The sequence below is a fragment of the Nannobrachium achirus genome (assembly GCF_963921795.1).
Source record: "Nannobrachium achirus genome assembly, chromosome: 18".
NCBI lineage: Eukaryota > Metazoa > Chordata > Actinopteri > Myctophiformes > Myctophidae > Nannobrachium > Nannobrachium achirus.
This window is the reverse complement of record NC_137825.1, coordinates 29,951,594-29,966,266: the sequence shown is the minus strand read 5'-3', so window position 1 is coordinate 29,966,266 and position 14,673 is coordinate 29,951,594. Positions and strand designations below refer to the sequence as shown.

Here is a 14,673-nt window from a genome sequence, read left to right as displayed (position 1 = left end):
TATTAAAATACGCATCAAGGGGTGTTGGGGGACATTTTTAGGAAGGCTCCATATCAGACATTGTTCAAGGAACCAAACTGTGAAGTGTACCAAATATCATGGTTTTACGCTTATATAAACCCCAGGCGGGATTCGATCCAACGACCTTCTGCATGAAAGGCATATGCCCTGACCACTACACTAGGAAGCCACAGAATCTGTTAGCCATGTTTGTTTAAAAAAAAAAGTTCTATGTAGGCTGAGTGCCTTGATTTTATTGATTTCTTTTTTATATTTTGGAGGCTTGGGGTGAAATCAATCTGAGTAAATGTAATCTATTGTATGTATTTCTGACATTTTCGAGTGATCATATTTTCTTCAAAAAAAACGGCTGGTAGAGAAGGGCTCATTTTAAACATGAACGTGATCTGGAGTTAGATCAGACGTGTCAACATTAAAGAGTTTGATATACGCACATGCCATGGGCATCCAGGATGTTAACATCAACTCAACCCGACGTGGGGTTTGAGCTCACAACCATCCGTATATCAGGCACAGGTACTGACCACTACACTACGGTAGTCACGCATAAAGGACCTGTCATTTAAAAAAAAAGAAAAAAAAAAGAAAAAGTTTCATGCATACAAAGTTTTACACTAATCGGTGGTTATAGGTAAAAGCACAAATTGGCCTCTACACAACATGTATGCAAAAGACTGTAGGCCTATATGCAACAGACATAAAAAAAAAAACTATGCACCTGGACAGTTTGATGATGTACATAGTAAGCCTTGCAGAGCTATGAAGACCATATGAATCGGCCAGGCTATGAATCGCCTATCTCCTGTTTCTGTAGCGCAAGGTAACTTGTTGTACAAGTACACCCCCTGGACATGACACTAGTATGTCGCAGGGAGTTACCCCCAATCCAACCCTAGATGTTGAGTTTCAAGCAGGGAGGAACTGGGTCCCATTTTTTAGAATCTTTGGTATGACGCGACCTGGGTTTGAACCCAGATCTCCCAGTCTCAGGGCAGACACTCAAACCACTAGACCACTGAGCTGGTACATGGTATCATTGCAATCCTTGGAAATCACAACATAGGTGTAGACATGACAGTTTGTATTATAATGCTTGTTTCAGGATTTATGTCATGGTTTTATGCTTATACAAGCCCCAGGTGGGATTCGATTCAACAAGCTTCTGCATGTAAGGCATGTGCCCTGACCACTACACTAGGCAGCCACAGGATCTGTTAACCATGTTTGTTTAAAAAAAAAGTTCTATGTAGGCTGAGTGCCTTGATTTTATTGATTTCTTTTTTATATTTTGGAGGCTTGGGGTGAAATCAATCTGAGTAAATGTAATCTGAGTATTTCTGACATTTTCGAGTGATCATATTTTCTTTTACTCAAAACGGCCGGTAGAGAAGGGCTCATTTTAAACATGAACGTGATCTGGAGTTAGATCAGACGTGTCAACATTAAAGAGTTTGACATACGCACATGCCATGGGCATCCAGGATGTTAACATCAACTCTACCCAACGTGAGGTTCGAACTCACAACCATCCGAATATCAGGCACAGGCACTGACCACTACACTACGGCAGTCACACATAATGGACCTGTCATTTAAAAAAATAAATAAAAGAAAAAATAAAAAGTTTCATGTAATGTACTTGACGCCTTCTTTCAAAATGATATAGCGCCCCCCTTTGGCCAATTGGGGTAAGATTGGATTCAGTGATATTTGGACTAACCCTCTATAGTAGTTCATCATGAAATTTTACTTTGCATGTATGTTTTAGAGGCAGAAGAATAATTTGCATAAGACTTGCAATGTTGATTGAATTATAAAAAAAAGCATGTTTCAATAAAAAATAAAAAAACGATCTGACAGATCTTTAGATATTGGTCCAAAGTTCATGTAAAAAAAGTTCCGTGCACGTAACGCGAAAGTTACGGAATAAAAGCGGGTTTAAGTGTTTTACAAACTGCTCAAAATGTCGGAAAATCTAAGGGCGGAGCTTACTTAACAAAGACACAGATGTCTTCCGCTTGAGTCAAGGCACGCGTGCAAGCAAGTTGCATGTCTTCAAACGAAACGAGGCATGACTTATGCCCCTTTAAAGTTTGAGTTTTCAAACGCTTCGTATAGCGCCCCCCTTTGGCCAATTGGAGTAAGATTGCTTTCAGTGATATTTGGACTAACCCTCTACATATTTGCCAAATGCCATGAACGTGTCACTTTGCATGTATGATTTAGAGGCAGAAGAATAATTTGCATAAAACTGCAACATTGAGTGAATTATTAAAAAATAATGTTTCGCTTTAAAGAAAATCCGGCCGCTGTGCGATGACCGTGTTGGTCCAAAGTTCATGTAAAAAAAAGTTTCGCGCACGTTACGCGAAAATCCCAGGAGGAGATAGATTTTGACTGTTTTTCATATAATTCAAAATTGTGGGAGAGGTAAAGGTCAGAGGTCAAAAGTCAGAGCGTAAAAGTTGTTCGGCATGAGGAGACGCATAAGTGTATACAGGTTTCATTGCTGTACCTGAAACAGGGCATGAGCTACACCAGTTCAAAGTTTGCACTTTCGAAGGCTTCCTACAGCGCCACCCTTTGGCCGATTGTTGCGAGCTTCGCGTTTTAGCCATTTGGCATAGTCCTCTGCCATACTGCCATGAACGTGTCACTTTGCATGTATGATTTAGAGGCAGAAGAATAATTTGCATGAAACTGCATTATACAGTGAATTATTAAAAAATAATGTTTCGCTTTAAAGAAAATCCGGCCGCTGTGCGATGACCGTGTTGGTCCAAAGTTCATGTAAAAAAAGTTTCGCGCACGTTACGCGAAAATCCCAGGAGGAGATAGATTTTGACTGTTTTTCATATAATTCAAAATTGTGGGAGAGGTAAAGGTCAGAGGTCAAAAGTCAGAGCGTAAAAGTTGTTCGGCATGAGGAGACGCATAAGTGTATACAGGTTTCATTCCTGTACCTGAAACAGGGCATGAGCTACACCAGTTCAAAGTTTGCACTTTCGAAGGCTTCCTACAGCGCCACCCTTTGGCCGATTGTTGCGAGCTTCGCGTTTTAGCCGTTTGGCATAGTCCTCTGCCATACTGCCGAGTTTCGTAAAAAGCGACTGCACGGTCTAGCCGCTAGAGCAAAAGTGGCGGAATAATAATAATAATAGTAATGATGAAGTCCAATAACAATGAGTGGCCATTTGCCACTTCGTGGCCTTGGCCACTAATAAAGAAACTATGTATTGTTACATTGCAAAACTGTATCCGCTGACCGACACAATCTGCATGGCATTTATTAGGTCATTCCTTACATAAAATATACAGTAATGGAAAGGTACCATCAAGTAACATTTTTGTTTTTGTAAGAAAATGTTCAAATTGACTCCCTAAGTAACATCAACTCCCTAAGGCAACGTCCCGTTTTTCCTGGATTTCAGAAATATTAATACATTTCATGTACATACCATTGGATAGACATACGTACTCATCAGGCATGGTAAGGCTTTTACAAACAGTAGGTCAAAAGTCCATTCACAATTTTAATATTCCCCAACTCTGTAAAAGAGACGACTGCTTTCACTCTAGTAAAATATTTTAACACAATATAAATGTAATGTATTAAATCCATGTTCCACCAAACGGTATTACTGTGCTGAGACTAAATACAAAAGTAATCTCAGTAGATGTGTATATACCTACTGTACAACTAGTATGAACTGAACTTTTGTAAAAGGCTCTCTCTAAGTCCAGGCATGTCTTTAGACAAGAGGCATGCGCCTCTTATGCAAGAGAAAATTATGTTTTTATTTTCTTCTTAGTATACTCTGGACATTTTAATTAACACTATGAGAGTCATTATTATAGATTTTAAATTACTCTTTGTCTAGTTTTAGAAATAAAATCAATACTCAAGCTTGTACACCTTACAGACATTGGTCGTTTAAAGCTCCTAAAAGGTGTGAGAATCCCAAGTGCTCAGACAGTTTCCAAAGCCCTTTTTATGCTCATAATCTTATAGAACCAATGATCTAAATTTTCAATTAATAAATGTTATCTTAAAATGTAATACAACTAAAGCTAAATCATGTCTACACACTGTACCAGATACAATTCTTCACATTGCTACTGTATTGTCTTAACGAATTCTACACAGAATGTCCATTTCAATACACATTAATGACTATCGAACATGTTATCTACAAACTGACTGTACTATATTACAAGTCAAGCTACTAGCTACATTTTGCAATATCTTAAATGAAAGAATACTGTTTCAGAAGTTAAGCAACAAATAATGAGGATGTTTCCCTTAAAAAGCAAAGACACTGATCACCTAACAAAAGACATGAGCGTTGAGTCATCAACATTCACCTTGCAATGTCTTTCAAATGCTATCCTCAAACAAACAAATAAACAAAAAATTTAGAAATGTTTGGTCACTTTGTGCAATGAAGTTCTTGCATACCGTTTCCCCTTTGTCTAAAGCCCTTGTAGCGGTGTTGAACATATCTCAATAAAAACAACAAAAATAAAACATGGAGGAAGTCAAAAGTTGAAAGAGACCATTTTCTATTTTGACATCTAAATCCTTAAGTCCTGGCTGCAAGCTCTTTAGGCCTTGTGGGATTTGTTTGCATCCCTAAAGATCAAATACATTTTTACCAGTAGGGATGTAAAATAACCATAGAGCATGGCAAAGATAAGACCGTGGCATGAGGTTTAACCACCTAAACCCTAATACTTCATTGACCGGGGGTCCCCCAGAGGTCCAGACTTGGTCCCATCCCTTTTTTCCCAAAATAGCCGAGCTCACAATGCATCATTTTCCTATTCAAGACATGCCTATAATAGATGCAGGTTTATGTGGTTCATTTATAATAAATTAGTAAGTGCTTTTGCTCTGCCATGTTTCATTGATACAGACAGAACCAGAATGACATACTCACTGAATGGAAGATAGGTACGGTACGGGGGGGGGGGTTAGGGTTCTTTTATATATCTATACTATAATTTTGCGAATGTCTGTCTGAGTGAGTGTCTGTCTGTCTGTCTGTCTGAGTGTCTGTCTGTCACAGCGTTTCTCCTCAGTGGCTGGAGCAATTGATCTGAAATCGCATCACCATTAGCATATGAACACACCTGACATAACTGTGAAGCCCGTTTGTCACTTACACAAATCATATGCTGTATATTAGCATTTTTATGGTGTATCTAATATCTATTCTGCATCTAGCATGAGGCATATCTATTCTGCATCTAGCATGGGGCAACATGTTTAACCAGCTCTGTGTTTGTGTGTGTGGGGGGGGGGTTGGCTGGCCCTGTTACAGATGTTGTCATGTAGATCGGTACACAGTATCTCTGTAGCCTTTAAACAAAACGGGTATTTCTTACATTGATGCTCCTACATATTATCATGCAAGCACCAGAAAGTTACTTTCCATCCCTCATATACTGTGTGCACAGTGCACACCCCATAACCCACACACTGCACATCATTTCAGAGCTCATATCTTTGAACGGGTAAGGACTAGTATAAATAAATAACCAGATGGCTAAAAAGAACAAGTGAGTGTCTGTCTGTCTGTCTGAGTGTCTGTCTGTCACAGCGTTTCTCCTCAGTGGCTGGAGCAATTGATCTGAAATCGCATCACCATTAGCATATGAACACACCTGACATAACTGTGAAGCCCGTTTGTCACTTACACAAATCATATGCTGTATATTAGCATTTTTATGGTGTATCTAATATCTATTCTGCATCTAGCATGAGGCATATCTATTCTGCATCTAGCATGGGGCAACATGTTTAACCAGCTCTGTGTTTGTGTGTGTGGGGGGGGGGGTTGGCTGGCCCTGTTACAGATGTTGTCATGTAGATCGGTACACAGTATCTCTGTAGCCTTTAAACAAAACGGGTATTTCTTACATTGATGCTCCTACATATTATCATGCAAGCACCAGAAAGTTACTTTCCATCCTTCATATACTGTGTGCACAGTGCACACCCCATAACCCACACACTGCACATCATTTCAGAGCTCATATCTTTGAACGGGTAAGGACTAGTATAAATAAATAACCAGATGGCTAAAAAGAACTCCCTCATTCCTCAGTCTTGGGAGAGTTTCCACCCAAGCTTGGCTAAGTTATGATTTTTTGTAATAGATCAATTTGATCTCAATATACGGTTATACATTTCCTGTAATCTGAGCCTACTCTAAACGTGTTTGGAGTGATACTGTACATCTTTCTATCCTGATTAAAGTTTCCTGCTTGAATAAGTGTTGGCGCTTGGGGGGGGGGGGGGGGGGGGGGGCGGGGGGGGGGGGGGACTTACACGCTCAAAGGCAAAGTGTAGGCCAATTCAGAATAATGTCTAAGCAGTATCTGGCTCTGAACTCTGTATTTCATATTAACTTTTGGTTGCTTGTAATTTTGGTGTACAAGGAACAGCAGCTTCTACTGTGGCTGCAGTTTCCATCCCTCTGGATTAGCGCCAATGAACTGCTCAAAATGTAAATGTAAACCATTAAAAGTTTAAAAGCAAATTCTTGCCAAGAGTAATTTGTTGCCCTCCAACATCTGAGTGGACCACGATGAGCATTAACTGGAAGTGCGTATTTATGCACTCCAAATGATAGCAAATATATATCTGCAAATACATGTCACTACTGTTGCCGCAAAACCCCTCCAATTTGGGCATTTTTACGTTTTCACTTGTACTAGTTAAGGTTTCGAGACTTGTACACGGTCTAAATATATAGGGCAAGTTTCATGAAGAAAAACAAAACAACAAAAAAGCATAGGTTGTCAATCTAAAAAGAATGACTAATACGTCCTGAAAACCTTCAAAGATACACAGTCTTCTGACAGCAGTGGAAAAAAGTCGATCCTATCCATACAGTATCTTAGAATATAAATACTGTTCTGGCACCAGTTTGCCATTAAAGTTACTATTCTCATGTCACCTGACCAGTGATACTAGATCAGAACAGACAGAGTACTGCTACATCAGCAGCTTTTATACACGCAGCCTCGGCTGTAGAAAGGAAGCTTGCTCTGGCACAAATCAGGACAAGAGGAGTCCAAATATGGAAACGTTCAGATAAAAATAAAGAGTTCCTTAACATTCCAATCTTGGACCCAGAGCTGAGTGGACAGGGGCTAAATATAAAACCCTGTGGTTCCTCGTGTTTCACCCCTCTGCAGCAGCCACAGTGCTCCTCTAACCATTGTGTCAAACTCCCGAGACTCTGCCTTTCCTAAGCGGAGAAAACCTCAAGAGGGAAAAGATCTTATTTAGGACTGGATCTGAGTAAATACAGCAGTATGTTACAAAATAAAACAAACTTGACTTCACTGTTAAAGTGTGTCCATGGGTGTGAAAAGGTCTAAAGGGCTTGATATACTTCATTGCATGTGGCGTTGCGCACCGAAAATAGCCAATCTACAAGCTCACAACACATTGCACTGCGATGTGTTGTGAGCTTGTAGATTGGCTATTTTCAGTGCGCAATACCGGCGTGAAACTAAGTATAATTTACCCGTAACAATGGTTTTGTCATCGTATCACTTTCTGACACCCATCAGACTCGAAACTATTTCTACAGCATCTCTGCACGTTACAAATGCTTTCTTTAGAATTGTCACTTGGAAAAGACACATATAACTCCAGAGAGATGGACCCAAATAATTTCGGTCAATGCTCTGTTTAGAGTGTATTGTGTTCCGATTCCTGTCTGGGGGAGAAGGGGGATGGTTGGTACCATGGCAGCATCCCCAACAGGCTTCATTTATAGAGCGCTGCTCAGCAATACTAGGTGGCAGAGAGAGCTAGAGAAAGCCATGGCCCCTTGCGGACCCGAGGCCATTGCGGAGGCCTGATACTCTGTGTGCTCCCAGCAGTCCATAGGGACTCAGGGGGGGCGGGCGAAGGAAGGAGGTGTCCTCTTCCGGCCCATCAGTACTTATTAATCCCGAAGATCCTCACGCCATGCAGCTGCGGGAGCTTGGGGATGAGCACTGTGAGCAAGGAGACGGTGTTGACCACAAAGTGGGTCCGGTCATATTTGGTGTAGAAACTGGTGAGGATGTACCTATAGGGTCATAGGAGAGGGGAAGGGAAAACAGGAGAGAGCAAGGTTGGTGAAAGGGGGTGATGAATGAATGAATGATGAGCCGCTCTGAACTCTGGGTGAACTTTCTTTTTTTTTCTCTCTCTCTCTCGTTTCCTGAAAAGGGTTGTTATGACTCGACTCACGAGTCCCTCAGGTACGGTTCAAAAGGAAAACTTCTTGCAGGGTTACAGACAGGTTTCAACCAGAATGCTGTCCTGGCATGCAAATAAAACTTTTTTTTTTTTTTTCATGGAAAAATTAAAAAATATTAAGTTTTCCCCCACAATATAGCAAGTGTGTCTCATAAGGAATATACACACCAACATGTAGACTAAATGTTCAGGGAATTACTTGTTTGTATGACGATGTGTTTAAAACTCTCACACTTTGTTCACATTTGTTGGTTTGATCTGATAACTACTGCTTCTTGTGGTCATTAAACAGTGAAACATTTACTAAATCACAAACAGCAGCAGAGAGTGCATTTGCACATCTGATAGGCGGTGTCATCATGCCAACTAAAAGCAATTGCAACATCTGTGCATGGCAAAACAGCTCCAGACAAAAAGGCCACAGTTAAAGGTCTTATCTTTGAATTATTATGTCTTTCCGAGCACAAACAGACCTATTGAAATTCACCAACAGCGCATGTGATCGTGACATTGAGTCTCTTGATTGAGTATCCTGCCAGCCACTTACCATATGAGCCCACACAAGCCAGCGACTACAGCCAAACATTGGATGCTGTGAGTGAAATACCACCAGTCGATATTCAGGGGAAGAGGAAACTAACGGTGTTGAATCAATGCCAATATGCTGTAGGCTTTTCATAAATAATGGGTGTTTATCATTATAGGATTGCTGTGAACTTCCTGTCCACTACAGAACCAGTGATGGTCATGATTATGGAAGCTCTCATAAGTCTTTACCAGACGTGTTCACTTTAGCCTTAATCTAAGGCCTGAATACTTGCACTGTTCCCTCTTGGTGCTGGTTGCAACATTACAGATTACTTTATTGGACTTGTTACACAAAGCAATTGGAATTTGCCATTTGGCATACCCCTTGTAGACAGACATGTGCACACACAGTTCGCATTTGCATGTAATGTTCGCTAGTATATTTCTGTGTGTGTGTGTGTGTGTGTGTGTGTGTGTGTGTGTGTGTGTGTGTGTGTGTGTGTGTGTGTGTGTGGGTGTGTGTGTATGCGTGTGTGTGTGTGTGCGTGCGTGCGTGTGTGTGTGTGTGTGTGAGGGGGTTGGAGTGTTACCGCAGAACACAGAAATAATGTTATATTATTATTATATACCGTAATATATTCTGTGGAAAGAACCCCAAAGTGTCTGGTCTACTTCCTGCACAAAGATCTCTTGCTAGTTAATAAGGACAAAAAGGGTCTTGTTGGCGGTCAGCAGGGATCCTACTAGGCATTCTAGGGCAGTGGTTCCCTAACGTTCTAGCTCAAGACAAAAGAGAAATTAGACGTTTGCCTGGGACCCAAACTAGTGAAAATAGCATATCTACTGTACAAGCTCACAATGCGACACTTCGCGCCGCGTTGTGAGCTTGTAGAATAGATCATCTATTTTCACTAGGCTACTTCTTAAATATATATATATTTTTTCTTAGATTTGTCTGTTTGTCAGTTTTAAAATATATATAAAAAGAAAAAAAGAAAACACGTTTGAAATATGTATTTTTATATTTTAAAAGAAGGAAAAGAAACTGGGATTTTTACTTGATTCGTGACCCACAAATGGGTGGCGACCCACTGAATGGGAATCAGTGTTCTAGGGCCCTTCAACGCCCACCCCCCAGAACATCCCATCCTCGCGACTTGCTACGCGGTCAGAGACGGACATCATGACTAGTTTCGCCATTACTTACAAGACGATGGGAGTGATGGTGAGGAATTTGCGTGAGGCGGTGAACTGCACACCATAGTCCATCTGCTCCCAGTGGGTGAGGAGGCGAGCCTTGCCTTGGTCCGGCGTCTCGAAGGGGGTCCCTTTGACGGTGTGGAGCAGGAGGTACATGCACTGCAATGGACCAAATACATACACTAATCAGATATGCTCTGTATCGTGGATGCTTCTTATTTTTTTGTTTTGTTTGCCTTGTTTTTTCGCTGTACATTACTTTTGCTTTTTCATACTTTACCTGCAACGTTGTAACGTTAACTGTTGTGCCGCCTTTGGGCGACTGATTTTCCCTTGTGGGATAATAAAGGTATTTATCCATCATAGTCACTGACACAGAAGCATGAAAAATAATTGGTTCTGGAAGAAGTTTAGAATCTTGTTCCTGGACGCATTCTAGCTTATTTTTTTAATTTTTTTAAACACTTTGAGTGCCCAAGACGTCCACAGGCATCTTAACGTCCCCCCCCATGGTAACCGATAGCCGCCTAGTGAGCGAAACAACTACATTTCCCATGATTCCTAGCGGGAAAAGTATTCCGCTGACATCCGGTCCCCTTTGAGTTGTATTCAAGCTCGCTGCAGAAACATGGATTTATCTCCGCTTCTTTTCCCATATGGCTTGTTTGGTCAAAATGGCCATATTTTCTATGGACCATAGCTTACACACAGATCATCGCGGCTGTATTTTTTCTTCTCCGTGTGAAAGACTTTGAACGGCCACTGCCGCGCACACAACAGCGCCATCGAAACTCTGGTAAATAACATAGGAAAAAGCCTTGGCAGTAAATGACATTATTTATGGGAAACCAATGGCAGTCTGAGTGTTAACTTCCTACAGGGAAAGCCATTGTGAAAAAGGTACTTTCAAGGTTGTCATTGTTAAGAAAACAAATACACGATTAAATGTACACAGACTTCATTGTATACAGAAGAATAGTTATAGACTTTTAGCTCAATGTGAGCTGGCTGATATTGTGCTTTAAGATTACAGCCAGGCCAGGGCAATGAGGGCATACAGCAAGCTGGAGGAAACATCATCAAAAACGTTATGATGCTAGGCTGGGCAATAGCTCAGTCATTTGAAACATTACTTCCGCCAATTTCAGAATGAACAATAAAGAAAAATGAACTGTGTGTAGTGACTCCTGAAAGGGCAGTCATTTCATACCCATGATGCATTGCACGAAACAGCAAAGCAGAGCCAAACCTAAATGCAGGTACAACCTTAAAATGGTTGCATTTAGGCATTAGATTACAGATGTTGCATTTAAACTAGGATGAGATCAACCTTTATATTCCCCAAGGGTAAATTCAGGTATATGGTTAAAATGGTAGTGTTAGGAATTAGGTTAGAACTGGTCAAGTTTAGGTATGAGTTTGGTGCGTTAGTTGAGGGTAAGTCTGGTAGGGAGCTTACCCAAAGAGATTAAGACCTAGAATGGAAAGCTGCCACTGCACTTACTCAATTCACTTTTCACCTATAGTAGGATAGGTTATTATGATTGCTACATCACCATGCCTGTCTGCATTTGACTATTTTAATCTCCACCCCATACTACAGTAATAATAATAAATACAATATATATAGTGCTTTTCTGAGAACTCAAAGTCCCCTTTATACAAAACAACTTTAGTAGGAAAAAATAGTAAAAAAGGTTAAAAACTGTAGAAGTAAAGGTGAAAAGGGAAGGATTAGGATTAGGTAGGGCATGCAAGTCTGAAAAGGTGGGTTTTGAGTGTGATTTTAAAAGTGGCGAGAGTGAGCTCATCTTTGATGTGAGCCGAGAGTGAGTTCCAGAGGGAGGGGGTGCCCGCGGAGAAGGCCCCGTGTCACCCCCTGTTTCGTTTCTTTGTCCTGGGGATATCCAGGAGGTTGGCATTACACCAAACTGTCCATGGGTGTCTAAAATTCAAACTAAAAGGAGTGCGGGAGGAGAGTTTGGTGGTGGCGGCATTCTACTGACAACCCTCGCTAAAAACCCCAGGACAACAATCCACTCGCCCTAGACTCTTCGCCCTCCTGGCCCCAAAACTCCCCAGCGCAATTATAACTGCAGATTCACTCCCTAGCTCCCGCCATGGCCTGAAGACTCAACTCTCTTCAGACTCCACCTTGGCCCATAGCACTTAACGTAGCACTTGCCTACCCTCAATGGTGAATAGGGTTTTCATGCCGTTTTGGCCGATAAAGAATAGTTATTGACCGTGACAGAGGCGCGTCATCTCAAGCGTCCTTGATCCACGAGAGGCACCAACGAGCGAGCTAAATCAAGCAAGTTGCCGTGAGGAACGTTGTGAGAGTCGCTCAAGTCTACCTACGTTTTTCTTAGATAACTATTTCTATGAATTTGATGTATTGATGTTGATGCATTACCTTTCTTACTGTAAGTCGCTCTGGATTAAGAGTGTCTGCTAAATCAGTGGCTCTCAAAGTTGACTCCAGGGTTCCTTTAGAGGGGTCTAAATTGACCCATACAAGTCTGTAACTCAGACAGTGTACAAATGACGGGTTCATTTGGTTCCATTTGTACACTGTCAACTGTCAGTTAATGAGAGACCATGACATTTGAAGGTTTGAGGAAAAACTGTGCTAAATGACTAAATTGTGAACAGTAAATTGTACTGACGAGGTTGTGGATGAGGTTGGTGAGGGTCCAGACCACAGGAACGCTGGCGAACGGAATGCTGAGCAGGATGACGTGAAGCAGGCCGATGCCCAGGATGTAGGAGAGCCAGATCCCCCTGCTGTTCATCACCCTGGTGTTGGGGTTCACCTCGCTGTGTGCCGTGCCCACGTTCATGATGCCAGCTGCCACGGTGTACCAAGCCGCAGTCCTATCTTCCCCGGGAGATGTACTGCACAGGGACTGATACAAATATAGGTCAATGCACAGAATAGTCCAATGAGTTAGTAAGAGTCAGGACATGCTACCTTACTGCTGGATGTATCAGGCAAAGTATGAACACAACTAAAATTGTTTTTTAACTTTTTGTTTAGTTTAAAGTGCTCACATGTGGAAATATGCAAGCTTGCTTTTATGCCTATTGCCTATGGCCTATTTCAATGACGAGCAACACAATATGGTAGGTAGCCTAAGGGCAATATTATATTAAAGATGTCAAGAAATTGGAATGTTAGAAATGCGTTAGAGTAGGTCAAGTTTCCTACGTGAATAATAATGTGAACTAATTGACTAGATTTGACTAGAGTCAACATGTAGCAAGCAGTGGCTCGTTCCAACATGCTCTTTACCAAGTTGCAAAACAAAACACAAATTATCAAAATGGTGATACGAATCCACTACTTCCACTACAAGTTAGTTACAGTAGTAGAAGTGGAACAGTTAGTTAATTAACTACATTAACCATTATATACTCACACACAGGGAGGGAAAAAATGGCTTCAACTCCGACCCTCTGTGTATTGACACCGCAGACAGTCCGTTATCAGTGTCTCCCTCCCCGTCACTTATACTACTGATAATAAGGTGAAGGGAGATAACGGCGAGGCTCCGACGTGTCCGTTACTCGTCCGAAGCCATGTTCGTTCAGTTCCGAGCGAGCTGGGAACGGCGCCCATCTGTTCACAGAGCAACAATGAAGCCAAGACACGGCGGACACTTTTTTTCGCCTTGGTCTTCTAGCCAACAGCTGTGGTGACAACACAGCACGGCTCTTCATCACAGAACGTCGTCATTTTCTGATGCGTGATGTTTTGCTCCTCGCACTTCGCCCCGGTTGGCTTCCGGCTGTCACGTGGTCCGGATTGGCCCAGTCGCGCGCCGCATCGCTGCCGAAAACGCCCCCTAAATACGTGACGTAGCCTATGTATTTATGTATTTTACTTTCCTCGCGGTGGGAGGGAGCAGAGGGGAAAGTAAAATACATAAATAAATACATTATACATAAATAAACAATTACAATTATTTTGTAGATGTAACATATTATATTAGAGACTACTAGTTGATATAAAGGGGGGAAAGCATGGCTTCCATGGCAGCTCATCAAACAATTTACCATTAGAGCTATGTTTATCCCAAGCAGATTTTGTCACAGCATCTGCTGTTACTAAGTTATGGTTCATCGAAACAGCCACTGGCTCTGACGTAATTTTGGTTATCATCTGATATCGGTGCACAAAAGGGGGCCCTTGACTTCATACGTAGGCTGAGAAAGAGGAGACCTTGCCAGGGGCAGTGAAAATGACTGACAGGGTCGATGCTCCAGACTCAGAATCAAAGGAGATCAACAGTGTCATGTTCTAGATCCACAGATAAGGCCAAACACTTTCATTTAGGCTCACCGTCGCCCGGGGCCATGGAGGTCAACTATGTTCTATTTACATCCAAGGACACATGATCCCCGATGTTTCTTTTAGGGTACCACAGTGCAACAGGTTTGGCCAGCTGACAAGGTATTCTCTCATGCTCATGGCCTTGGGTGCTACAGCCTTGTTAAAGCAGTGTGTAAACCTAGAGCTCCTCTTCACTACGTGCGTAAAAGGAGGACAATGCGCTGAGATCACTGCTGGCACTGGAAATAATAACAAAATACATGACACTGATAAAATACACCTTTGGACAGAGAGAAAGACATGTGATGAGACGTAATGTCAA

General features: G+C 41.7%; 1 protein-coding gene across 1 annotated transcript; it reads right to left on the bottom strand.

Annotated features, from left to right (window-relative positions):
• Positions 1 to 6,341: 6,341 nt before the first annotated feature.
• On the bottom strand, positions 6,342 to 13,705 carry ormdl3 (ORMDL sphingolipid biosynthesis regulator 3). The gene is made up of 4 exons (XM_080747100.1): positions 13,438 to 13,705; positions 12,685 to 12,924; positions 10,023 to 10,174; positions 6,342 to 8,114 (listed from the first exon to the last, which is right to left on the bottom strand). Exons 2-4 carry the CDS (start codon positions 12,856 to 12,858, stop codon positions 7,979 to 7,981), a joined length of 462 nt encoding a protein of 153 aa, XP_080603226.1. The 5' UTR covers positions 12,859 to 12,924; positions 13,438 to 13,705; the 3' UTR covers positions 6,342 to 7,978.
• Between the last annotated feature and the right edge of the window lie 968 nt (positions 13,706 to 14,673).

Coding starts and splice junctions, on each gene's coding strand:
- ormdl3 (XM_080747100.1), bottom strand. CDS start 12,858: ATGAACGTGGGCACGGCACACAGCGAGGTGAACCCCAACACCAGGGTG. Junction 10,175..12,684: donor CCAACCTCATCCACAACCTC/GTCAGTACAATT, acceptor GGTCCATTGCAG/TGCATGTACCTCCTGCTCCA. Junction 8,115..10,022: donor ACCATCACTCCCATCGTCTT/GTAAGTAATGGC, acceptor ATGACCCTATAG/GTACATCCTCACCAGTTTCT.